Here is a 27,131-nt window from a genome sequence, read left to right as displayed (position 1 = left end):
CCCCCTTTTTTTTTCTCAGCCCCCTCTGCTCAAAATACATTCCCGTGGCTATGGACCAGGGTGTGATGGGTCTGCAGTGATGCCGCCTGCCCAGTTTAACAGTCTGGCAGCTGAGCTCTGAATGAGCTGGAGGCGGGAGATGGACTTTTGACTGAGCCCTGAATACAGGGAGTTAGTTACAATAATCCAGATGTGATGAGATGAATGCATGGATGACCTTCTCAAGGTCCGTTTGAGATAGAGAATGTTTAACTTTTGCAATGTTCCTAGTTTGGAGAAAGCAAGATTGTACAACCTTGGTGATTCGTGTGTCAAACCTGGGCTTGGAGTAAAAAAAGACACCCAAATTGCAGGCAGCGTGTGTAACATTGGAGGACAGGTTCCCTAGACCAGGGGTTTCCAAACTTTTCCATGCCAAGGACCCCTTAATAGCCGTAGCCTCTGGCTGGGCCCCCCTATTGCGACATGACTTAAAAAGAATGAAATTACACTGGCAAATATAAAAAGTCAAACATACAGCTTCTTAATATTTCCTTATTTTTATGAATGCGATATTAATTTAATTTACATTTCAAATAATTTCTCAGTTTGTATTGTATTCAATATTATTTCTTTTATTAACCAAACATTCATTGTCATTTGTGCTTTACAATATTCATCAACAGTTCTTTCTTTTAGTATTTTTTCTTTCTTATTATTCATTTAATTTCCCCAAATTACTATTCAATATTTCTTTCTTTTTTAGTGTAAACATTCAGTGTCATGTCAGTTTTACAATGTTCAACATTTCTTTCTTTCAGTAATTGTCTTTCTTATTATTAATGTTATTTCCCAGACTTGTTATATTCAATATTTCTTTCTACTATATAAACATTCTGTTTTAAAATATTCAACATTATTTCTTTCTGTAATGTTCTTTCTTATTGTTCATTTTGTGTGTGCGTGCATGTGTGTGTGTGTGGGGGGGGGGCTCACTAGTGGGAAGGGTGGGCTTGGTGGCTCCTACACAGTTTATCCATCCTGGGTTTTAGGTCTGTGAGTGCCATACGCATGTCATTGTCCACTTGCAGACGTGCTCTGTGCTTTGTTTTCAGTCCTCTCAATGTGGAGAATCCTGACTCGCAGGGGTATGTGGGGGCAAATGGAAGAAGGGATTTGACAGCCCTCTCAGCCAGGGTAGGACAGTCCATTCTCACATACAGCCAGTACTCATGGAGTGGAAGAGCATCAAATTTCATTTTCAATTCCCCTGAATTTGACATATCCAGACTGGCACCTTCTCCAGGTGCAAAGGGGTCTCTAATCTCGTCTTGGTCGGAATTGTCAAGGTCAGGGAAATAGTCTTTGAAATACCCCTGCATGTGCTCCAGGTGGGATTGAATAAGTGGTGAGGTGGTGCCTGAATCAACACCGGATGACAGCAGCTCTTGGTGAAGATGTGGGAGCATCTCCGTCACTCCCTCCTGGAGTTTGCTCGACCACAATGTGATTTTCTTGGAAAAAGCGCGCACTTTGTCCTGGACATGTGTGATCTGGTTCCGTTTATTTACACGCTGGAAAATGTCCGACAAATATGCAAGTTTCTGAATCCATGATGCATCTGAAAAACAGTCCGCCAGCAGCTGATGGTTTTCAGACGAGAGGAATTCAGCGATTTCCCTTCACAGCTTAAATACGCGACTGAGAACAGCCCCCCCCCCCCCCCCGTGAAAGCCAGTGTACGTTGACGTGGAGCAGCAAACCCTCAAATCTAGCGCCCATCAATCTAGCGCCCATCTCGTTACACAAAAGAGCGAACAGTCGGTGTTTCAGGGGGCGCGCTTTTATGAAATTGACGATGTGTATTAACGTCCTGTAATACCTGATGAAGGTCATCATCGATCCGTTTCGCTACGAGCGCCTGGCGGTGGAGCATGCCGTGCGTGGCCACGGCATTGGGAGCCTTCTGCTTGATGAATGCTGTCACTCCACTCTTCTGGCCGGTCATGGACGCTGCCCCGTCAGTAACACCCCCCCCCCCCCGACTCAACGATACCACTCAAGTCCATTTGATACAATGTTGTCGTGTATCTGCAGGATAACTGAATTATACAACGATCAAGGTGTATCTTGGTCTTCCTCTTTTATTTGCTAGACCGTAGTAACGTTACAAAACGGCTGCGTTAAGCAGGCACGAAAACACATGAGTGACCCATGTGCTCTGTCTTCTTCCAAGGGCGCGCACCAGAGTGGCGCGCGTACATTTATACAACATACACAACCAATAGACATCGAGGGTCAGAGGTCAAACATAAAATACATATTACGGCAAATAAAAACATTTGCTTTCGTGTGTATCTCCATACACTACACTCCTCCCCTGAAATCTGAACCCAGTACATTTGTAATGTCCGTAGACGCCTTGTCTTACTGACATAAGAATAATTCAAGAACGAGCCGACTTCGTAGGTTCTTAACTGTGTAGCTTTTACTAGCGTTCATCCGACATACAACCTTCATAACATGCGCTTCTCACTTCCTGTATACGTCACGCGCACTGCACGTACACCCGTGAGTAGGTCAAGTTAAACACGTGACCTTTCATTCATTACATCTCCCCCTCTAAGATGATTTTCTAACCTGTATATCACCCCCCTTTTCACAAAAAAAATAAAAAATCCCCCACAGTACACAAGTCCATACGCCTCACAAATCCAGCCGGATTGCTGGCTTGCTCACCCTGCCAGAGCGAGTAACATATGGTGTGGAAGTTGGCCTTTCTGCTGCTCGGGACTCATCCATGTTTCCATTCTCCCCTGGAGTGACATGGTCAGGATCCCTGCTGACAAAGGTGAGTGTTTTAGGTGTGGCCAACAGGTGGCGCCTGTTCCTTCTGTAATGTTCACCTTGAGCTGTCTCCACTATGTAGGATCTGGGAGTGGAGCTCTGACTGTGAACAACTGCTGGCATTGTCCATGTTTTCTGTCCATCAGGTTTGGTGAGTACTGCGTCACCCGAGTTCAGTGGGCGCAGTGTCCGCACGCCGTTCCTGCGGTTGTAGTAGAAAGCCTGCCTCGATTTGGCTGCGGCGTCAGCGGTTTTGATCAGTTCCTCTTTAGGCCAGGCCGGTTTCAGGTTATGCTGCAATGTGGGTAAGGTGGTTCTGAGTCTCCTACCCATGAGCAATTCCGCTGGACTGGCTCCTTGGCATTATTTCCTCCATAGTGGGCAGCACGTATTTCTCACGTTTCACCGCTCGATTCAGCCTCCTGAGGTCAGCGCAGCAGCGAACCTCTTTCTTGTTCGGTTTCAGCACCGGCACCATAGCGGCGCACCATTCTGTGGGCTGAGTCACTTTTTCAATAATGCCCTCATTTTCCATGCGCTGCAGTTCTTTCTTAACCAGTGGTACAAGTGGCAGCGGTATCCGTCTGGCTATATGCACCGCGTATGGCTGGGCACCCTCCACCAGAGCTATTTTCACTGGGTCTGTTTTCAGCAGTCCACTTGAACCGAAAACTCCACTGACCTCATTCATCCGCTTCACTAGACCCATCTCCACTGCCTCTGGACGACTCAGCAGACAGCTGCCTCTCCCCTTGATCACATACACTGGAAAGGAGTATTGTTTCTCCTTGTAGTTGGTTGTGGCTTGAAACTGTCCTATGCAGCTGATGTTTCCACCTGGGCTTATGAAGCATGTGTCAGGAGGTCCCAGTTTTATGTTTGGCTTCAGCTTTTTAAATGTCCCTTGGTTGATAACAGTAGCGTCAGCCCCCGTGTCAATTTTAAAGGTTATTGGTACATCACTTATTGTTAAACTAACAGTCCAATCTTCCTGACTGCTCTCTTTGCCAACTTCTCCCAGAAAGTACAGCTGTTTAACCTCTTCAGTGACTTCTCTCACCGCTTTAGAGTGACATACACGCTCCCAATGTCCCTTTTTATGACACTTGTTGCACTTACTGTTCGTTGCAGGACACTTCCGCTCATCGGTGTGCTGCGTCTTGCCGCACCTCCCGCATTCATCTACTTTGTTGGTTGCAGGTCTGCTGCCACCATGACGCTGTCCGCCCTTTTTGTTTTGGCGTCCGTCCCGCCGTCGGACAACATTGACGTTAGCCAGCTGGGCCTCTGGTTGGTTAGCTTGGAGGCTTAGCTGCTTTGTTATTGCCTCCGCCTGGCGCACTTGTTCAATGACTTTCACCAGAGTAAGGTCCGCTGTGAGCTGGAACCTACGGGAGAGCACTTTGTCTTTTATGCCCACTACCAGACGGTCTCTGATATGTTCATCCCTCTTGTCCCCAAACTCACAGTGTTCAGACAGCTCGTACAATGTCCGGATGTACATCTCCGTTGTTTCTCCTGGCTGCTGGCTATGTTGATAGAAGCACGCCCTCTCATGTATGATGTTACGGCGGGGAATAAAGTAGCCGTCGAACTTTTTCAGTACGATATCATAGTCCACTTTATCACCCTCCGCCGCGAAGTCAAACGAGCTGAATATCTTTTCAGCCTCGCTGCCCATTGCATAAATCAGCGAACTCACTTGAATCTCCCCGTCGTCTTTATCCAGCTTTGTCGCGAGCCTGAAGCGCGAAAACCGTTGTTTCCACTCCGGCCATTCAACGGGGCAGTCAAACTTGAATTCACTCGGCGGATAAAACTTAGGCATGACCGCTCGTGTTCAGATACACAGACTATTCTGACACCATGTAATGTCCGTAGACGCCTTGTCTTACTGACATAAGAATAATTCAAGAACGAGCCGACTTCGTAGGTTCTTAACTGTGTAGCTTTTACTAGCGTTCATCCGACATACAACCTTCATAACATGCGCTTCTAACTTCCTGTATACGTCACGCGCACTGCACGTACACCCGTGAGTAGGTCAAGTTAAACACGTGACCTTTCATTCATTACAACATTTACAGTACAAATTTTTTTTTACATCTTTTCAACATGACATTGTTATAACAACAACTGGGTTCTCACAGATGTAACCTATCAGAGGCTTCACATGCCGCTGCGGCCTTTGGACACCCTCTGCAACTGAGGAGGGAGCAGCATCACTGGATCCTTGCTGCACAACCCTCTCAGTGGATTCTGGAACGTCTACAGGCGTTGCTACACATGCATGTGATACATGTGGAACAACCTTCAGATCATCATCAGATTCATCTGACACATTACCGTTCTCAATCTCAGTATTGATCATTTGATTGACATGTCTCTTGTACACCTTTCCATACACTTTCACAAGATATGTGGCAAGACCAAGTGCCTTTACAATGCACCCAGGCACCCATTTAACACCTTCCCCTCCCCTGTGGTTTCGAACCAACACCTTCTGTTTTGGTAGGAAGTGTCTGACTTGTGCCAACTTATCTGCTTGCTTGGACTGTTGACTGTCCTGTCTCTGTTGCATGGACTCTGGAAATTAGGTTTGGTGAGAGACAACCTGGTTTCGAACTGACGTCTGAGAAACAATTCTGCAGGTGTGTTCCCTGTAGTAGACTGCGGTGTACTCCTATAACAGAATAGGAGATTGTGTATGCAGTGCTGCAACGTCATGTTGCCACTCTTTCCCTTTCCAAGAGCTGTTTTCAGGTTCTGCACCAAACGCTCTGCAGCCCCATTACCAGCTGGGTGGTAAGGAGAACTCTTAATGTGTTTCACCCCATTGTTTTTCAGGAATGTTTCAAACTCGGCAGATACAAATTGTGGTCCATTATCCGACACAAGCTCGTCTGGAAGACCCCAAGTGGCAAAGTATCCCCTCAAAACTTCTATGGTCTTTTCGGATGTAGTGCTACTCATCAAAGCTACTTCTGGCCAACATGAATAGCTATCAGTGACCACTAGGAAGTGGAACTTTCCCATCTGAGCATAATCTGTGTATCCTCTGCCAAGGACGGTTAGGCCAACTCCAGTTGTGAACAGGAGCTGTGGCAGGCTGGTGTCTGTTTAACTGACATGTCTGGCAACTATTTACCAGTGACTCTATGTCAGAATCAAGGTTTGGCTACCAAAAGTGACTACGGGCTAATGCCTTCATCTTTACCATTCCCTGGTGATTTTCATGCAATTCACGTAAAATCTGTGGCCTTAACACCTCTGCTATGATTACCAGGAAACCCCACATCACACAGTCAGATTCAACAGTCAGTTCAGTGTTTCTTATGAAGTATGGCCTTAACTAATCTTCATTCAAATGCTTTGGCCAACCATTCAATGTGAAGTGCTTCACTCTCTGTAGTACTGCATCAGTCTTTGTCTGTTTTGCAATCTCTTGTGAGGACACTGGCACTCTATCCAAGAATGAGACCCTGAACACAAAACTATAATCTGAGTCTGCCTCTTGAGTCTGTAGTGGTAAACGCGATAGTGCATCTGCATTTGCATGTTGTAAGGATGGCTTGTAACGTATGTCATACTGGTGTGCTGCTAAAATTAATGACCACCTCAGCAGCGTAGCTGCTGCCAATGTAGGCACTCCAGTCTTGGGCCCTAGTATCTTTAGGAGTGGTTTGTGGTCTGTAAGCAGAGTAAACTTTCGTCCAGACAGATAGTCATTAAACTTGGTCACCCCAAAGATGATATTAAGTGCTTCTTTCTCTATCGGGGAATAGCTGACTTCTGTTTTAGTGAGTGTCCTAGACACGTAGGCTATAGGTTTCTCACTGTTGTCTGGAAACTGATGTGAAATCACGGCACCTATGCCGTAAGGCGAAGCATCACATGCCAAAATTACAGGCAGTTTAGGATCATAATGTGTAAGCACTGACGCAGCTACAAGCTGTGCTTTAGTACGCTCAAACGCCTCTTGACATTTTCTTGTCCAATCCGACTCTTTATCTTTATGTAGGAGCTCAGTCATAGGCTTAAACTCGCTGGACAGGTTTGGTATAAATTTGCCAGTCAATCTTCGTTCCAATCCTCACCTATGGTCATGAGCTTTGGGTAGCGACCGAAAGGGTGATATCGTGGATACAAGCGGCTGAAATGAGTTTCCTCCGTAGGGTGTCTGGGCTCAGCCTTAGAGATAGGGTGAGGAGCTCGGACATCCGGAGGGAGCTTGGAGTAGAGCCGCTGCTCCTTTGCATCGAAAGGAGCCAGTTGAGGTGGTTCGGGCATCTGATTAGTATGCCTCCTGGGCGCCTTCCTTTGGAGGTTTAACGGGCACGGCCAACTGGGAGGAGACCCAGAACTCGCTGGAGGGACTACATGTTCAATCTGGTCTGGGAACGCCTTGGGATCCCCCAGAAGGAGCTGGAGGGCATTGCTGGGGTGAGGGACGTCCGGAGTGCCCTACTTAGCTTGCTGCCACCGCGACCCGACCCCGGAGAAGCGGCTGAAGATGAGATGAGATGAGATGAGATGAGATGAGATGAAATATGATATGATTGTGATGTGATGTGATGTGATGAGATGAGATGTCATGTCATGTCATGTCATGTCATGTCATGTGATGAGATGAGATGAGATGAGATGAGATGAGATGAGATGAGATGAGATGAGATGCGATGCGATGCGATGCGATGCGATGCGATGCGATGCGATGGGATGGGATGAGATGAGATGAGATGAGATGAGATGTCATGTGATGTCATGTGATGAGATGAGATGAGATGAGATGCGATGGGATGAGATGTCATGTGATGTCATGTGATGAGATGAGATGTCATGTGATGTCATGTGATGAGATGAGATGAGATGAGATGAGATGCGATGCGATGCGATGAGATGAGATGATGAAATTGGTCTAAAAATTGCTTAAAATGAGAGGGTCGAGAGTCGGCTTCTTCAGGAGAGGTCAGACTATTGAGTGTTTAAAACTGGAAGGGAATAAACTGATGAAGGAGGTTATCCATGTTGACCAGACTTAGTGTGTGTCCAGCAGAATAATCCCTGACAATATTACTTTAATTAGCGACGTTTTTGACATCTCTAGTTCATTGGGAGTTGAAACTGGTCTTATTTTCATAGCTCAAGAAAAGGCTTTTGACCGGGTTGAACACCAGCACTTGTGGCAAACTACGAAAGCTTCCGGTTTCCGCCCAGGTTTTATAGCTAAGTTCAAAGTTTTATACAGTGATATTGACAGTGTACTTAAAGTTAACGACACACATTGGGTCAGGTGGTGGAGCTGGCTGGGCTCAATCTTGACAATGCTGCTGCACTAGTATCTCACCTGGGAGTGAAATCTACACACATTAGTCAGCTGCTATGGAAGTGCAATGGTGAGCTCACAGAAAAAGAAAATGAACTTTTAACATCATACTGCAGTGGTTTTATCCATCCCAATATTGAAGATCCATTTCCTCTTTTAAAATTATTCCTCATCTGAAAAATTGCACGGTGCCGTTTTTAGATTTGGGGATTTTTTTATTTTATTTTTTTTAAATTCAGGTCTAAATGAACTTAAAGGAGTGAGCTCTGGAGCATGGAATCAAACAGACTGAGTTTCATCATCAAGGCCACATATGATGTCCTGCCCTCTCCCATAAATCTAAATCTCTGGTTTGGAGAGAATCCATCTTGCTCCCTGTGTACAGCCCCAGCAACCCTCAAGCATATCTTGGTTGGCTGCAAGACCAGCCTTACCCAAGGCAGATACACCTGGCGACACAATCAGGTGCTCAGGTGCTTGGCAGCTGAACTCAATTGCAAGAGGGTTTCCATCAATGCCCAACCCTTCAACAACCAGGAAGGGCCCCGGCGGTTTCCAGCTTTCATTCGAGAGGGGGATAAACTGAAGGCCAACCCTTCACTTCCCAACTTAGGCTCACTAAACTCAGCCAGGGATTGGGAAATACGAGTGGACTTAGGCCAGAAGCTCATCTTCCCAACAGAGATCGCAACAACCACCTTGCGACCAGACCTCGTCCTCTGGTCCAATTCTAACCAGCTCGCTTACATCATTGAGCTCACAGTCCCCTGGGAGGATGCAGTCGATGAAGCGTACGAGCGTAAGAAGCTGCGGTACGCCAACCTAGCAGCCGAAGCAGAGGACAGAGGCTGGAAGGTGAGCCCTGTGGAGGTGGGTTTGTAGGGGCTTTGTTGCCAGCTCCACAGCAAAACTCCTGAGGGAACTAGGAGTCAGGGGGCAGGCCCACAGGAGAGTGATCAAAGAGCTAGCCAACACTGCTGAGAGGACTAGCCACTGGATCTGGCTCAAAAGGAGAGACGCCGTCTGGGCTGCCAGGGTGAACAGCTAACCACAGGTAACACACCCAGGACCGATCAGCCTGTGGTGGGCCTGCCTCAGCGGAGGGTGTCTTGTGATAAAAGGCCGAAACACCCTGTGATGCTGAGGTACACAACTGATGATGTGTCCTGGTGGTGGCAATGTCACCTTGGCAGACATCTCCAGTTTGATCTCCACTGAATCTGTTGCAGTGCAAACACTAGGGATTTTAACAACCAGTCCTTTTTTGAATCCTGAAAAAAGAAAAACCGTGTGGTTGGACTGATACACCCTGGAGAACCCAGCTGGGCTTGGGGGAGAATGTGGAGGGTTTTATACAAACCACTGTTAATGAAAAAGCTGGAGGTCTGTAGTAGTGGAGGGTCTTGCATGACATAGTGGCGGTCAGCGCTTTTGTTTCTGTGTTAAACCCTAATGTGAATGACAACTTCCCCTATTCTGCCCAGAGAGAAACAGTTTTCCATTGTTTCTTAGAATGTATGAGGCTTACACCCCTGTTTCTGCTTCTATAAAAATTAGCTATATCATATGGGGGAAGTTTTTACAAACAGAATGTTATTCTTGGTTTTAAAATATAGCCAACAGTTAAAATATAAATGCCGACTCTTGAATTTCATTGCAAGACAGGCAAAAATGGCTGTTTATGTGATCCGGAAAAAAGAATTAAAGAGTGTGTAGAATGTTATGTTGTTGTTTGTCGTTTACCAGGATGGTCAAGGCCAGTATAAGGTAGATTTTAACTATTTCAGGACAATGAAGGATCTGGACAAATTCACACCCATCTGGTGTTGTACAGGGGTGCTGTGATCAACCATAGAGGATGAGCTGGTTTCTGCTGTGGAGCTCGGATCAAAAGGGTCTTGGCTGTTTCCCCTTTCTTGTTTTATGTTTTGAGCTGTTGTTGAATGAACACTTTTGGGCATGTTAGAGATGTACTATGTTAAGTACTGGTAAGTTAACAATTTGATTTAAATACTTTTTTTTTTTAATTCTCTCCATTTCTCTCTCCACCCCTCAGTGTCTGTCTCTCTCAGTTGATCTGTGAATCGGTTCTGTGGTGGAAAATGAAGTCTTTATAGGACATGTTAATGTGAAGGAAATACTTTGTTCATATTGTTAAAAAGACGTCATATTGAAGTCTGTCATGTTAAAGTTTTAAAATTCAAATTCTCTCTCTCTCGCCCCCCCTCCCCCCCCCAAGGGTAGAGATGGGCTTGGAGAGGCAGTTGGACATCTCTTTCTATGACCTCTCTCTGATCCGGGGTATCTGGGAGGTACGGGTGAAGAAACACAGACAGAAACAGAAGAAAGAGAAGGAGAGGGTGGAGAAGAGTGCACTCACAAAGTAAGACCCCCGCCCCTGCAAAAAAAAAAAAATCAGTTCCACCCTTCAACTGTTCATAATAGATTATCCTAAACCTAACAAATTAAAGATTTGGGATAAATGTAGGATAATTATATTGAAAATGTTGCGCAAGGGGACTGGAGCGTGTGCTCCAATTATCGGGGCATCACATTGCTCAGCCTCCCTGGGAAAGTCTACTCTAGGGTGCTGGAATGATATGGAAGTAAAACGGTGTCAGAGGTCCTCAAAGCAAAATGTCATATTGAATTACATGAACTGAATAAAAACATATAGAGTAACAATGCTTGAATTATTTTGCATTGCAATTTGACACAATTCGAAATAAATTCCACAGCATTTATGATGCTCGATGTTTTTTGCATTGCATTTTGACACTTGTTGAAAAAAAAAGCAGCAATAACAGTGCTTGATTTTTTTCTGCGCTACATTCATAGTTGTTGCAACCTATATTTCGATTGAAAACAGAATTCCAGCATTAGAAATTCGAAACATAAATATTCCAAAATACAGCTCTAAAATACTCGGTTGTTACATAAATTCAGGTTGCTAAAATTTGGGTCTTAAAAATCAGGTTGTCAAGAGCTGTGTATCACAGAAAGAGCAATAGATTGCCAATGGAACTGATTGTACCATAGACATGTTGCGCGGACACTGTTTCAAGTTCCCGTGGTGATGGGATTGTGTGGAAGCTACAAATGGAAGTCAAAGACTGAAGAGAAGATGAACCAAGTGGTAAGTTAACTTATACTATTTTTATCAACAGGACAGTAGGATAAATTACTGCAATGTTGAATTACATTTCAGTTATTCAGTTATAGTAGGATAAATTAGTGCAATGTTGAATTACGTTTCAGTTATTTTCTTTTAAGATGTTTAGTTATTTTTCCAGCGTCAGCAAACTAATGTTAGCTTTTCCTCACAGCTAGGTAATGTTAGCTCTTTATTGTAGCGGCCTAGTTTATGACCAATCTGGCTAACACTAAATTATCCACCTGCTTGGAGACTGCGTAGTTTAAGTCGGTTTTTACCTACTATGCTTAAATGAACTAGTCATGACTGATGGAGAATGGCTATAACAATTGCCTAGCTAATTACAGTACTTATGGGGGTATTAAACTCAATTTTGTTTTTCTTTCAGCACTTACTCATGGGCTATGTTTAGAGCGGTTCTGCTCTCATTTGGACCACGCTGTTGGGCATATTCCTGTAGACATGGACTACTTGGAATTTATTTGCTCACAGGAGTTTGTTTTTTTTAGCTCAGTTTCCGAGTTGGTGAACATTCCACTTAAAAGTTTAGCAGGAATTGTAGAACTTCTTACATTGGTTCTGCCAAATATGGCCAGGAGGGAGACTCCCACGGTGATAATTCAGCAAGAACAAGGTGCAATGGGGCATCCACGTCTCGAGGTCTCACCAACTTAACTTTGCTCGTCATAGTATATTGAATGACTACCATATCATACCATAAATGTATAGTAATAGTAAGAGTAACAGCAACAATACATTAAAATACATCCTACTGTCCTGTTGATAAGTTAACTTGCTGCTTGGTTCATCTTCTCTTCAGTCTTTGGCTTCCACTTGTAGCTTCCACACAATCCCATCACCACGGGAACTTGAAACAGTGTCCGTGCAGCATGTCTATGGTACTATCAGTTCCATCGGCAATCTATTGCTCTTTCTGTGATATGTGGATTAGACAACCTGATTTTTAAGATCCGAATTTTAGCAACCTGAATTTCTGCAACAACCGAATATTTTAGAACTGAATTTTTGGAAGGCGAATATTTATGTTTCGAATTTCTAATGCTTGAATTCTGTTTTCAATCGAAATATAGGTTGCAACAACTATGAATGTAGCGTAGAAAAAAATCAAGCATTGTTATTGCTGCTTTTTTTTCAAAAGTGTCAAAATGCAGTGCAAAAAAATCAGGCATTATAAATGCTGTGGGATTTATTTCGAATTGTGTCAAATTGCAATTCAAAATAATTCAAGCATTGTTACTCTATATGTTTTTATTCAGTTCATGCAATTCAATATGCCATTTTGCTTTGAGGACCTCTGGCACCGTTTTACTTCCATAGAACGAAGGCTCCGACTGATTGCCGAACCTTGAATCCAGGAGGAACAATGCGGGTTCCGTCTTGGCCGTGGGACAACGGACCAACTCTTTACCCTTGCGGAAGTGCTGAAGGGGGCATGGGAGTTTGACCCGCCAGTCTACATGTGTTTTGTGGATTTGGAGAAGGCTTACGACCATGTGCCCCGGGCTACTCTGTGGGGGGGTACAACGGGAGTATGGGGTTCCGGGGCAGTTGCTACAAGCCATCCGGTCCTTGTATAACCAAAGTGAGAGCTGTGTCCGCATTCTCGACACAAAGTGAAACACGTTGTCGGTGGGTGTCGGACTCCGCCAAGGTTGTCCCTTGTGTCCGATTCCGTTTGTGATATTCATGGACAGAATCTCAAGGCGCAGCCAAGGTGAAGAGTGTGTCCTTTTTGGGAACCTCAGAATGGAATCTCTGCTCTTTGCAGATGATGTGGTTTTGTTAGCTTCGTCAAAATGCGCGCACTGGGGCACTTTGCAGGTTTTATTCCATGTACAGCCAGTGTTAGTAATATGTCCAGCAGATAGGCTGGATGTTAATCATTCTCTCTGAGGTCTGTGTGTGTGGTTTTATGGATGTGAGTACATGCACAGCCGAGAAGACAGAAAACAGATGCATGTCACTATTTGACCCCTAGAAAGGTCAAATTTTGTACAAACAGTTGTTAAATATTTCATTGCATGTGACACAAGATCATTCTAATGTTAAAGCTCATTCATAATGATGATATCTAATAACACACACACACACACACACACACACACACACACACACACACACACACACACACACACACACACACACACACACACACACACCACTTTAATGATAAAGGATAAACACATACACACAAATAGGCCTTGCCATAGGAATAACCAGCAGTTGTAGTACTCTCTCTGTGTGTGTGTGAGTGTGTGTGTGTGGGTGTGTGTGTGTGTGTGTGTGTGTGTGTGTGTGTGTGTGTAGGATTAACCAGCAGTGGCAGTATCGTATCCACTGTAAATCTCTGAAAAGTAGTGAGAAAGAGCTGCTTCATCATTACCTGGAGAGATCTGCACTCACTCAACATACCGGTATAAACCATCTGTCTGTCCGTCCACCTGTCTGTCTGTCTGTCTGTCTGTCTGTCTGTCTGTCTGTCTGTCTGTCTTTCTGTGTGTGTGTGTGTGTTTGTCTGTCTGTCTCTCTATATGTCTGTCCGTCTGTCCGTTTGTCTCACTGTCCGTCTGTCTGTCTGTCTGTCTGTCTGTCTGTCTATGTGTCTGTCTGTCTGTCTGTCTGTCGGTCCATCCGTCCGTTTTTCTCTCTTTCTGTCTGTCTGTGTGTTACCCATGGTTCAAAGATGGGACGTAGCAGAGATGAAGAGTAGGTGTAAAGCAGATATGGACGAAATGATAGTTGTCCCGTTTTCTGTGTGGTATTGGTAACATCATTATTAGACTGTAGTGTGTTAATAATAGTGTTGATAATAATAGTGTTGCTAATAGTGTTAATAATAGTTTTAATAATAGTATTAATAGTGTTAATAATAATGTTAATAATAGTGTTAATAATAATAATGTTGCTAATAATGTTAATAATAGCTTTAATAATATTGTTGAAAATAGTGTTAATAGTGTTAATAATAATGTTAATAATAGTGTTTATAATAATAGTGTTAAAAATAGTTTTAAGAATAGTGTTGATAATAGTTTTAATAGTGTTAATAATAATGTTAATAATAGTGTTAATAATAATAATGTTGCTAATAATGTTAATAATAGCTTTAATAATATTGTTGATAATAGTGTTAATAGTGTTAATAATAATGTTACTAATAGTTTTAATAATAATAGTGTTGCTAATTGTGTTAATAATAGCGTTGCTAATAGTGTTAATAATAGTGTTAATAATAATAGTGTTGCTAATAGTGTTAATATAGTGTTGCTAATAGTGTTAATAGTGTTAATAATACTGTTAATAACAGTGTTAATAATATGTACAACAGGAATCGCAAATATCACAATTGAAGCTGGAATGACATTAATAAAATGTTCTTTAACGCTTCAACCTGTGTGCTGGTGTGCAGGGAAGTGTTACAGTGTGTGCTGGTGCGAAGGGAAGTGTACAGTGTATGCTGGTGTGAAGGGAAGTGTACAGGGTGTGCTGGTGGGAAGGGAAGTGCACAGCGTATGCTGGTGTGAAGGGAAGTGTTACAGTGTGTGCTGGTGTGAAGGGAAGTGTACAGGGTGTGCTGGTGTGAAGGGAAGTGTACAGGGTGTGCTGGTGTGAAGGGAAGTGTACTGGGTGTGCTGGTGTGAAAGGAAGTGGACAGTGTGTGCTGGTGTGAAGGGAAGTGTACAGTGTGTGCTGGTGTGAAGGGAAGTGTACAGGGTGTGCTGTTGTGAAGGGAAGTGTACAGTGTGTGCTGGTGTGAAGGGAAGTGTACAGGGTGTGCTGGTGTGAAAGGAAGTGCACAGTGTGTGCTGGTGTGAAGGGAAGTGTACAGGGTGTGCTGGTGTGAAGGGAAGTGTACAGCGCATGCTGGTGTGAAGGGAAGTGTACAGCGTATGCTGGTGTGAAGGGAAGTGTTACAGTGTGTGCTGGTGTGAAGGGAAGTGTACAGTGTGTGCTGGTGTGAAGGGAAGTGTACAGGGTGTGGTGGTGTGAAGGGAAGTGTACAGGGTGTGCTGGTGTGAAAGGAAGTGCACAGTGTGTGCTGGTGTGAAAGGAAGTGTACAGGGTGTGCTGGTGTGAAAGGAAGTGTACAGGGTGTGCTGGTGTGAAAGGAAGTGCACAGTGTGTGCTGGTGTGAAAGGAAGTGTACAGGGTGTGCTGGTGTGAAAGGAAGTGCACAGTGTGTGCTGATGTGAAGGGAAGTGTACAGGGTGTGCTGGTGTGAAGGGAAGTGTACAGCGTATGCTGGTGTGAAGGGAAGTGTACAGCGTATGCTGATGTGAAGGGAAGTGTTACAGTGTGTGCTGGTGTGAAGGGAAGTGTACAGTGTGTGCTGGTGTGAAGGGAAGTGTACAGGGTGTGGTGGTGTGAAAGGAAGTGCACAGTGTGTGCTGGTGTGAAAGGAAGTGTACAGGGTGTGCTGGTGTGAAGGGAAGTGTACAGCGCATGCTGGTGTGAAGGGAAGTGTACAGCGTATACTGGTGTGAAGGGAAGTGTTACAGTGTGTGCTGGTGTGAAGGGAAGTGTACAGTGTGTGCTGGTGTGAAGGGAAGTGTACAGGGTGTGGTGGTGTGAAGGGAAGTGTACAGGGTGTGCTGGTGTGAAAGGAAGTGCACAGTGTGTGCTGGTGTGAAAGGAAGTGTACAGGGTGTGCTGGTGTGAAAGGAAGTGTACAGGGTGTGCTGGTGTGAAAGGAAGTGCACAGTGTGTGCTGGTGTGAAAGGAAGTGTACAGGGTGTGCTGGTGTGAAAGGAAGTGCACAGTGTGTGCTGATGTGAAGGGAAGTGTACAGGGTGTGCTGGTGTGAAGGGAAGTGTACAGCGTATGCTGGTGTGAAGGGAAGTGTACAGCGTATGCTGATGTGAAGGGAAGTGTTACAGTGTGTGCTGGTGTGAAGGGAAGTGTACAGTGTGTGCTGGTGTGAAGGGAAGTGTACAGGGTGTGGTGGTGTGAAAGGAAGTGCACAGTGTGTGCTGGTGTGAAAGGAAGTGTACAGGGTGTGCTGGTGTGAAAGGAAGTGTACTGGGTGTGCTGGTGTGAAGGGAAGTGTACAGCGTATGCTGATGTGAAGGGAAGTGTTACAGTGTGTGCTGGTGTGAAGGGAAGTGTACAGTGTGTGCTGGTGTGAAGGGAAGTGTACAGGGTGTGGTGGTGTGAAAGGAAGTGCACAGTGTGTGCTGGTGTGAAAGGAAGTGTACAGGGTGTGCTGGTGTGAAAGGAAGTGTACTGGGTGTGCTGGTGTGAAGGGAAGTGTACAGGGTGTGCTGGTGTGAAGGGAAGTGTACTGGGTGTGCTGGTGTGAAAGGAAGTGTACTGGGTGTGCTGGTGTGAAGGGAAGTGTACTGGGTGTGCTGGTGTGAAAGGAAGTGTACTGGGTGTGCTGGTGTGAAGGGAAGTGTACAGGGTGTGCTGGTGTGAAGGGAAGTGTACTGGGTGTGCTGGTGTGAAAGGAAGTGTAAAGGGTGTGCTGGTGTGAAGGGAAGTGTACAGGGTGTGCTGGTGTGAAGGGAAGTGTACAGGGTGTGCTGGTGTGAAGGGAAGTGGACAGGGTGTGCTGGTGTGAAGGGAAGTGGACAGTGTTCAGTGTTTAGGTTTAATCACACTGTTAAATGAATAAATAAATAAGAAAGAGGATTTTATTCAGTGTGTAGAATAAAGACTGGACAGTTTGACTGTTTCATGTGTGACACCACTGCTGCTGAGAAGATGCACGCCATCCTGTTCCCACTGCCTAATCACATGTATGTCTCTCTCTCTCTGCCTCCCTGTCTGTGTCTCTCTCTCTGTCTCTCTCTCTCTTTCTGTCTGTCTCTCTCTCTGTGTATGTCTGTCTCTCTCTCTGTGTGTCTGTCTGTGTGTCTGTCTGTCTGTCTGTCTGTCTGTCTCTGTATGTCTTTCTGTCTGTCTGTCTTTTTGTCTGTCTGTCTGTCTGTCTGTCTGTCTGTCTGTCTGTCTGTCTGTTTGTCTTTCTGTCTGTCTGTCTCTGCCTGTCTGTCTGTCTGTCTGTCTCTGTCTACCTGCCTATCCGTCTGTCTGTCTTGTCTGTCTGTCTGTCTGTCTGTCTGTCTGTCTGTCTGTCTGTCTGTCTGTCTGTCTGTCTGTTTGTCTGTCTCTCTTCTATCTGTCTGTCCGTCTGTCTGTCTGTCTGTCTGTACGTCTCTCTCTCGCTCTGTGTCCGTCTCCCTGCCTATCTCTCAGACCCAGAGTGTCAGGATGAGCAGAGCACGCTGGTGTTCAGACTGGATGGGGACCAGTGGGCGGTAGGTTGGCAAACCAGTCAGTAACTGGTGAAGTGTGACCTGCTGGTTGTCAGGAATTTGTAGACGTACACGAGTGTACATGTGTGAATATGAATTCCAGTCGAGAGCTCTGCACAAGTTTTACTTTTGTGGTTATCGAGATTTTAGAGAGCAACTCTTAAAATACGCAAGCTGGCATTTATTTCAAGTTTCAGATGTGTGATGCATTTGTAGGCACCGTGTGTAATGTTTTAGCTTTTCTGAAGTATAATGTGACTGGTAAATACAACATAAGTGGTAAATATATGATTTTTTTATGATATGAGTAGTGAATATCATAATCGTTACGTGTTACGTGTGTGTGTGTGTGTGTGTGGTTCAGGAGCTGCCAGCAGAACTGCAATGGATGACTTACCTTAGAGAATGGCACATAAGGTACACGAGGATCCGCCTCCTGCCAGAGTACCTGGCCCACTTCAGCCAGCTGACGGTGCTGCAGATGCCCCACAACGCGCTGAGCGAGCTGCCGCCGGAGATCGGTGGGTGGGCTGCTGACTGACGGAGAGCTGATGTCTGTACTGAGCTCTCATCCTTGATGTTCACGTGTGTTCTGAAAAGACATGAACTGAAACACAGATGTGATGCTGTCATGCTGTGGAGGTGAAGTGTCTGGATGAAGACCTGGTGGGGACATCATGACAGCAGAAGGAGTTTAGCTTGTCTAAGTCAGTCAGTGGTTTCCATGAGCTAAATTCACCTTCTCTCCTTGCTCTGACTTTACTTTCTGTTTTGTCTCGAGCTGAATTTAACTTTATTTTTCAATGTATTTAACAGTCTCGTAACAGTACTAGGGTTGTGTATTGGTGAGAATCTGGCGATACGATACGTATCATGATAGAGGGCATATGATTCAATATATCACGATATATTGCGATACTATAAGGCGATATAATGTGATTTCATAGGCCTGTGTGCTTTGTGCTTATGCTACTTCCTGTCTCAGTTTACATTGTTGGGTTGGAGTGGAAGAGTCAAATGGCTGAAGATAGATTACAACACCGCTATCAAGTGGTCGTGGAGTTAAGTCAAGTCAAGTCAATTTTATTTGTATAGCCCAATATCACAAATTACAAATGTGCCTCAGCGGGCTTTACAGCAACACAACATCCTGTCCTTAGACCCTCACACTGGATAAGGAACAACTCCCTAAAACCTTTAACAGGGAGAAAAACTAGAAAGAAACCTCAGGGAGAGCACCAGAGGAGGATCTCTCTCCCAAGACGGACAACGTGCAATGATGTTGTCTTTACACAATTTACACAATACAACATTGAAAGAGGATAACACAATTATAATGGACTTATAAAATATATGAAAAATATGATGCACAGGATGCCAAGCAGTGCCCAGACGCCACCGGAACAGCCCAGGACCCAAACCACATGACCAGCATCACCATGTAAAATATATATACACTACCGTTCAAAAATTTGGGATCACCCAAACAATTTTGTGTTTTCCATGAAAAGTCACACTTATTCACCACCATATGTTGTGAAATGAATAGAAAATAGAGTCAAGACATTGACAAGGTTAGAAATAATGATTTGTATTTGAAATAAGATTTTTTTTACATCAAACTTTGCTTTCGTCAAAGAATCCTCCATTTGCAGCAATTACAGCATTGCAGACCTTTGGCATTCTAGCTGTTAATTTGTTGAGGTAATCTGGAGAAATTGCACCCCACGCTTCCAGAAGCAGCTCCCACAAGTTGGATTGGTTGGATGGGCACTTCTTGCGTACCATACGGTCAAGCTGCTCCCACAACAGCTCAATGGGGTTCAGATCTGGTGACTGCGCTGGCCACTCCATTACCGATAGAATACCAGCTGCCTGCTTCTGCTCTAAATAGTTCTTGCACAATTTGGAGGTGTGTTTAGGGTCATTGTCCTGTTGTAGGATGAAATTGGCTCCAATCAAGCGCTGTCCACTGGGTATGGCATGGCGTTGCAAAATGGAGTGATAGCCTTCCTTATTCAGAATCCCTTTTACCCTGTACAAATCTCCCACCTTACCAGCACCAAAGCAACCCCAGACCATCACATTACCTCCACCATGCTTAACAGATGGCGTCAGGCATTCTTCCAGCATCTTTTCATTTGTTCTGCGTCTCACAAACGTTCTTCTTTGTGATCCAAACACCTCAAACTTGGATTCATCCGTCCACAACACTTTTTTCCAGTCTTCCTCTGTCCAATGTCTGTGTTCTTTTGCCCATCTTAATCTTTTTCTTTTATTGGTCAGTCTCAGATATGGCTTTTTCTTTGCCACTCTGCCCTGAAGCCCAGAATCCCGCAGCCACCTCTTCACTGTAGATGTTGACACTGGTGTTTTGCGGGTACTATTTAATGAAGATGCCAGTTGGGGACCTGTGAGGCGTCTGTTTCTCAAACTAGAGACTCTAATGTACTTATCTTCTTGCTCAGTTGTGCAACGCGGCCTCCCACTTCTTTTTCTACTCTGGTTAGAGCCTGTTTGTGCTGTCCTCTGAAGGGAGTAGTACACACCGGTGTAGGAAATCTTCAATTTCTTAGCAATTTCTCGCATGGAATAGCCTTCATTTCTAAGAACAAGAATAGACTGTCGAGTTTCAGATGAAAGTTCTCTTTTTCTGGCCATTTTGAGCGTTTAATTGACCCCACAAATGTAATGCTCCAGAAACTCAATCTGCTCAAAGGAAGGTCAGTTTTGTAGCTTCTGTAACGAGCTAAACTGTTTTCAGATGTGTGAACATGATTGCACAAGGGTTTTCTAATCATCAATTAGCCTTCTGAGCCAATGAGCAAACACATTGTACCATTAGAACACTGGAGTGATAGTTGCTTGAAATGGGCCTCTATACACCTATGTAGATATTGCACCAAAAACCAGACATTTGCAGCTAGAATAGTCATTTACCACATTAGCAATGTATAGAGTGTATTTCTTTAAAGTTAAGACTAGTTTAAAGTTATCTTCATTGAAAAGTACAGTGCTTTTCCTTCAAAAATATGGACATTTCAATGTGATCCCAAACTTTTGAACGGTAGTGTATATATATATATATATATATATATATATATATATATATATATATATATATATATAAGATATATAAAAAGAAAAATGTGATGAGGGGAATGCCAAACAGTGTCTCGGTGGTGACCACCGTCACCACGGAGACCTGGGAGAAGGACCGACTGCACGTGCACACAAGAGAGACTCACATGACACCATTCACACACACACAGAAGAGAAGACATCATTCAGAGAGAGAAAATACATGTGAGAGAAGAGAACAGTTTGCAATAGTCTATACTCTATAATCTATACTCTATAATCTGGTCGGCAGCACAGTGGTTGGTAAATTCATTGAGACAGAAACTGACCCACCATGCAGTCCAGGTTGTGAAGCACTCAATTTAAAGACAACTAATTGTAGGTTAAGGCAAAAAGATGAGTTTTAAGTTTGGATTTAAAGGACTCAACAGACTCTGGTGGTCTGATGGCAGCAGGCAGGTTATTCCACAAGAACGGAGCCCGATAGGAAAAGGCCCTGCTGCCACCAGCTGACTTCTTTTTAACTTTGGGTACACACAGGAGCCCTGTATTTTGAGAGTGAAGAGCTCGGGATGTAATGTATGGTGTAAGAAGATCAGACAGATAAGATGGATCAAGACCATTCAGGATTTATAAGTCAGCAAAAGCACGTTGTATTCTGATCTAACATGGATAGGAAGCCAATGAAGGGAGGCAAGAATTGGTGTAATATGGTGAAATTTCCTAGTTTTAGTTAGGATTCTAGCAGCAGCATTCTGAACCACCTGAAGACTGTTAGTACTAGCATGTGGCAGACCTGAGAACAGAACATTACAGTAATCAAGTCTGGATATAACAAATGCATGTATTAGAGTCACCCATGCACAGGAAAGACAGAATTTTAGCTATGTTACATAAGTGAAAAAAGGCAGTCTTGGTGATTTCTTTATTGTGCTTATCAGTGGAAAGGCTGGGATCAAACATAACACCGAGATTTTTGGCTGCCACACTTTGTGAAACCACATAATTTTCGATTGTTATTGTTACACACAACACATGTAAACAATTAAAAGTCGATATAGTGGTTTTGAGAATCAATGCAGTATCAGAAAACATAATATCGTGATACTCGAGTGTATTAATATTTTCCTACACCCCCTAAACGGTACTCAAGTAAGTTTTTCCCTGCAAATGTAATTTTTTTTACGACTATAAAATCATGGCATTTTTTATTTGAGTTGATTTATGACAAAATTTTCAATTTCACTATTTTTATTTTAATAACTGTTACAGAGTTAAAACAATGTCTAGATGGAGAATGAGTTTGAGTAAGTCTTACGTGTTAGTAATACTGTCTGTTTCTGGAGATTTCCACTGTCATGTGTGACATAGCATGTGTGGCATGTGTGGGTCCAGGTGGTTTCTAATGATTCACGCTTGATCAACTAAAGCATAATTCACATTTTTAGCTTGTAGACATAAAAAGAACAAAAGTAACTCACAAAGTAATTACTCACATAGCTTTTAAATAAGAAACTCATTTACTATCATTTTACTTATGTCCTTGATCAATACTTTCATTTGTTCTCAGGTAGGTTAGCGTTAAAGTATAATTACCTTATGTCCTTGTAGTATAGCGGTCTATTCCGTTGCCTACCAAACACACACACGATCGAAGCCCGTGTTGCCTCCGGCTTTGTCTGGCGTCCCTACAGACACAATTGGCCGTGTCTGCGGGTGGGAAGCCGGATGTGGGTACGTGACCTGGTTGCTGCAGTAGCGCCTCCTCTGGTCGGTCGGGGCGCCTGTTCAGGGGGGAGGGGGAACTGGGGGGGATAGCGTGATCCTCCCACGCGCTACGTCCCCCTGGTGAAACGCCTCACTGTCAGGGGAAAAGAAGCGGCTGGTGACTCCACATGTATTGAACGAGGCATGTGGTAGTCTACAGCCCTCCCCTGATCGGCCGAGGGGGTGGAGCACCGACCGGGACGGCTCGGGAGAGTGGGGCCAAGTACAATTGGGGAGAAAAGGGGAGAAAAAAATATAAGTACCTTTACTAAAGTAGTAATTTTCAGTACTCTTGCCACCTCTACTCAATGCTTCAAATTCTGTATGTGGCCTTTTACCTCAGTGTTACTTAATGACGCTCCTGATTTGATTAATGGTCTTTAAATTATTTAAGTTCCTGATTTAAATGAAGGATTTCTTATTTAAATTGAGGATTGTTAAAATCAAAATTCAACTGCACCTCTCTGTCTGTCTGTAGGTAAGCTGAGCAGTCTGAAGGAACTGAATGTGAACTACAACCATCTGTGTAAGGTTCCTGCTGAACTGGGACACTGTGAGAACTTGGAGCGACTCGAGCTGACGGGCAACTGCGACCTGTCCCAGCTGCCCTTCGAGGTGACACACATGTTCATATTATTCAGTCAGTGCAACTATATTTTCAGCGCTAATATATGTTCAGTGTTATTATATATTGAGTCTTAATATGTTCAGTGTTATTGTAATATATTCAGTATTATATACTCAGTGTTAATAAATATTCAGTGTTAATATATATTCAGTATTTATATTCAGTATTAATATAGATTCAGTGTTATACACTCACCGGCCACTTTATTAGGCATACCCGTCCAACTGCTCGTTAACGCAAATTTCTAATCAGCCAATCACATGGCAGCAACTCAATGCATTTAGGCATGTAGACATGGTCAAGACGATCTGCTGCAGTTCAAACCGAGCATCAGAATGGGGAAGAAAGGTGATTTAAGTGACTTTGAACGTGGCATGGTTGTTGGTGCCAGACGGGCTGGTCTGAGTATTTCAGAAACTGCTGATCTACTGGGATTTTCACGCACAACCATCTCTAGGGTTTACAGAGAATGGTCCGAAAAAGAGAAAACATCCAGTGAGCGGCAGTTCTGTGGGCGAAAATGCCTTGTTGATGCCAGAGGTCAGAGGAGAATGGCCAGACTGGTTCGAGCTGATAGAAAGGCAACAGTAACTCAAATAACCACTCATTACAACCGAGGTATGCAGAAGAGCATCTCTGAACGCACAACACGTCAAACCTTGAGGCAGATGGGCTACAGCAGCAGAAGACCACACCGGGTACCACTCCTGTCAGCTAAGAACAGGAAACTGAGGCTACAATTCGCACAGGCTCACCAAAATTGGACAATAGAAGATTGGAAAAACGTTGCCTGGTCTGATGAGTCTCGATTTCTGCTGCGACATTCGGATGGTAGGGTCAGAATTTGGCGTCAACAACATGAAAGCATGGATCCATCCTGCCTTGTATCAACGGTTCAGGCTGGTGGTGGTGGTGTAATGGTGTGGGGGATATTTTCTTGGCACACTTTGGGCCCCTTAGTACCAATTGAGCATCGTGTCAACGCCACAGCCTACCTGAGTATTGTTGCTGACCATGTCCATCCCTTTATGACCACAGTGTTCCCATCTTCTGATGGCTACTTCCAGCAGGATAACGCACCATGTCATAAAGCTCGAATCATCTCAGACCGGTTTCTTGACATGACAATGAGTTCACTGTACTCAAATGGCCTCCACAGTCACCAGATCTCAATCCAATAGAGCACCTTTGGGATGTGGTGGACCGGGAGATTCGCATTATGGATGTGCAGCCGACAAATCTGCAGCAACTGCGTGATGCTGTCATGTCAATATGGACCAAACTCTCTGAGGAATGTTTCCAGTACCTTGTTGAATCTATGCCACGAAGGATTAAGGCAGTTCTGAAGGCAAAAGGGGGTCCAACCCGGTACTAGCAAGGTGTACCTAATAAAGTGGCCAGTGAGTGTATATTCAGCGTTAATATATATTCAGTGTTATTATATAGTCAAGTGGTATTACATATTCAGCGTTGATATATATATATATATATGTATGCAGTGTTATTATATAGTCAAGTGTTGTTATTATATATTCAGTGTTATTAAATATTCAGCGTTAATATATTGTAACGATCACGGATGAAAATGTCGCCAATTCAGGAGGCAGCTTGGGAACCGCCGGAGCCGGGACGCGAACCCGCGCGACAACGTTAACCAGTCGACTAAAGACTCGTATCTGTTTGCCAAGGGCTAAAGTGTCTACTTATTCGTGTACGTTACACTACCCCCCTTCGGGAAAAGCATCTGATGGCCTCACGGTCCTTAATGATCTCACCATCCCACTTCTAACACCAATGTAGCTAATTCGGGGGGCAGCCCGCTAGCCAAGGGCTAACGTGTCTACTTATTCGTGCACGTTACAATATATTCAGTATTAATATATATTGAGTGTTATTACATATTCAGCGTTATTATATATTCAGCGTTAATATATATTCAGTGTTATTATATAGATTCAGTTAGGGTTTGTGGAAGACCCCAAGCGCACGACACCAGACAGAGATGGCGTTAGCCGAAACTGGCGTACTTTATTCCTTGCGCGTATTTCCTGTATTACTATATATTGAGTGCTATTACATATTCAGCATTATTATATATTCAGTGTTATTATATTGTAGCGAATTCAGGGGGCAGTCCGGGGACGGCCACCGCCGGGACGCGAACCCGTATCTCCCACTCCGCAAGTGACAACGTTAACCAGTCGACTAAATTTCCGAGACGTTAACCAAGGTCAACGTGTCTACTTATCCATGCACGTTACACTACCCCCCCTTCTTCGGGCAGAGCGCCCCCGCCCTTCAGTATATCAGCTCCCTCACGCCTCTGGGCGCACGCGCTTCCGATGATTTCACGGTCTCACCATCCCACTTCTGACACCAATGTAGCGAATTCGGGGGGGCAACCAGAGGAACCGCCGCAGCCGGGACGCGAACCCGCATCTCCCGCACCGCGGGAGACATCGCCAACCGCTCGACTAAAGCCTCTGGGCGCACGCGCGTCCGATTACCTCATGGTCTCACCATCCCACTTCTGACAGAAATGTAGCGAATTAGGGAGAGCACCAGAGGAGGATCTCTCTCCCAAGACGGACAACGTGCAGTGATGTTGTCTTTACACAATTTACACAATACAACATTGAAAGAGGATAACACAATTATAATGGACACGTTAGCCAAGGTCTACTTATTCGTCTACGTTACAGTAGCCCCCCTTCTTCGGGAAACGCTTCCGATGGCCTCACGGTCCTTCACGATCTCACCACCCCACTTCTGACACCAATGCAAGCGAATTCGAGGGGCAGCCCGGCCGGACCGTCACAGCCGGGACGCGAACTCGGATTTCCCGCACCGCGGGAGACAACGTTAACCAGTCGACTAAAAGTGTCCGACCCGCTAGCCAAGGGCTAACGTGTCTACTTATCCGTGCACGCTACAATATATTCAGTGTTATTATATATTCAGCGTTAATATACGGCAGTGAATTCGGGGGGCAGCCCGGCCGGACTGTCACAGTCGGGACGCGAACTCATTTCTCCCGCATCGCGGGGACATCGCTAACCAATCGACTAAAGGGCCCGACCTGTTAGCCAAGAGCTACCGAGGTTATTCATCCGTGATCGTTACAATATATTCAGCGTTAATATATATTCAGTGTTATTATATATTCAGCGTTAACATATATTCAGTGTTAAAACGAGCAGAGGTCGTCTCTAGATGGACACACTGTCACAGCTCAACACACGAATATATAGTTCTCGCCCTAAGTTTTCCCACACAGCTCCCCTTCTCATATCCCTACACTGGCTCCCAGTAGCTGCTCACATCCAGTTTAAGACTCTGGTGCTAGCCTATAGGGCAGTGAAAGAAACAGCTCCATCCTATCTCCAGGCCATGGTCAAGCCCTACATCCCCGCCCGACCACTTCACTCTGCTGCCTCGGGACGCCTGGTTGCCCCATCGTTCAGAGGCCCCTGCAGCCGATCAACCTGGTCACGGCTCTGTTCTGTCCTGGCCCCACAGTGGTGGAATGAACTCCCCACTGATGTCAGGACAGCGGAGTCGCTGCCCATCTTTCAGCGCAGGTTCAGAACTCACCTCTTCAAGACTACTACCTTGTTCTTAGCACTTATTGTATTCACTCAAAATCTCTTTCTTGCGCTTTTACTTTGGCACTGCTCTTAGATGCTTGTTTGGAGAGAAGATGCATTTATGACCTCTGATGACTAGTAGTTCTCCTGATTTCCTACGTTAAATGCACTTATTGTAAGTCGCTTTGGATAAAAGCGTTGGCTAAATGTCTGTAATGTCATGTCATGTCATGTCATGTCATGTCATGTAATATAGATTTTTTTTAAATTATCCGGTAAAAATACACCCAACTTTCCATGAACTCAATAACATTTTTAGGACACTTGATCAAGCTGATAATTTTCCAGTTGTTTTGCCCGACTGGAAAGCTAGTCAATACATTTCCAGGTTTTCCAGGACGCATGGGAACCCTGATATATTGTATGTCATATTTCACATTGTCTAGTGTGATCCCATTGACCCAAAGCAAGTCAAGGTCCTTGTATG

At 44.5% G+C, this 27,131-nt stretch overlaps 1 protein-coding gene across 1 annotated transcript in view; it reads left to right on the top strand.

Annotated features, from left to right (window-relative positions):
- Window positions 1-10,398: 10,398 nt before the first annotated feature.
- lrrc2 (leucine rich repeat containing 2) overlaps window positions 10,399-27,131 on the top strand; it is an 89,860-nt gene continuing 73,127 nt past the window's right edge. Inside the window, exons 1-6 of the mRNA XM_056294194.1 lie at window positions 10,399-10,535; window positions 13,635-13,770; window positions 15,296-15,311; window positions 17,529-17,584; window positions 17,946-18,102; window positions 22,908-23,044. Of these exons, the coding sequence (XP_056150169.1) occupies window positions 10,399-10,535; window positions 13,635-13,770; window positions 15,296-15,311; window positions 17,529-17,584; window positions 17,946-18,102; window positions 22,908-23,044 (639 nt within the window). The remainder of the gene's footprint in view (window positions 10,536-13,634; window positions 13,771-15,295; window positions 15,312-17,528; window positions 17,585-17,945; window positions 18,103-22,907; window positions 23,045-27,131) is intronic.

The sequence above is a fragment of the Lampris incognitus genome, chromosome 1 (genome assembly GCF_029633865.1).
Source record: "Lampris incognitus isolate fLamInc1 chromosome 1, fLamInc1.hap2, whole genome shotgun sequence".
NCBI lineage: Eukaryota > Metazoa > Chordata > Actinopteri > Lampriformes > Lampridae > Lampris > Lampris incognitus.
This window is presented reverse-complemented; position numbering and strand designations above follow the sequence as displayed.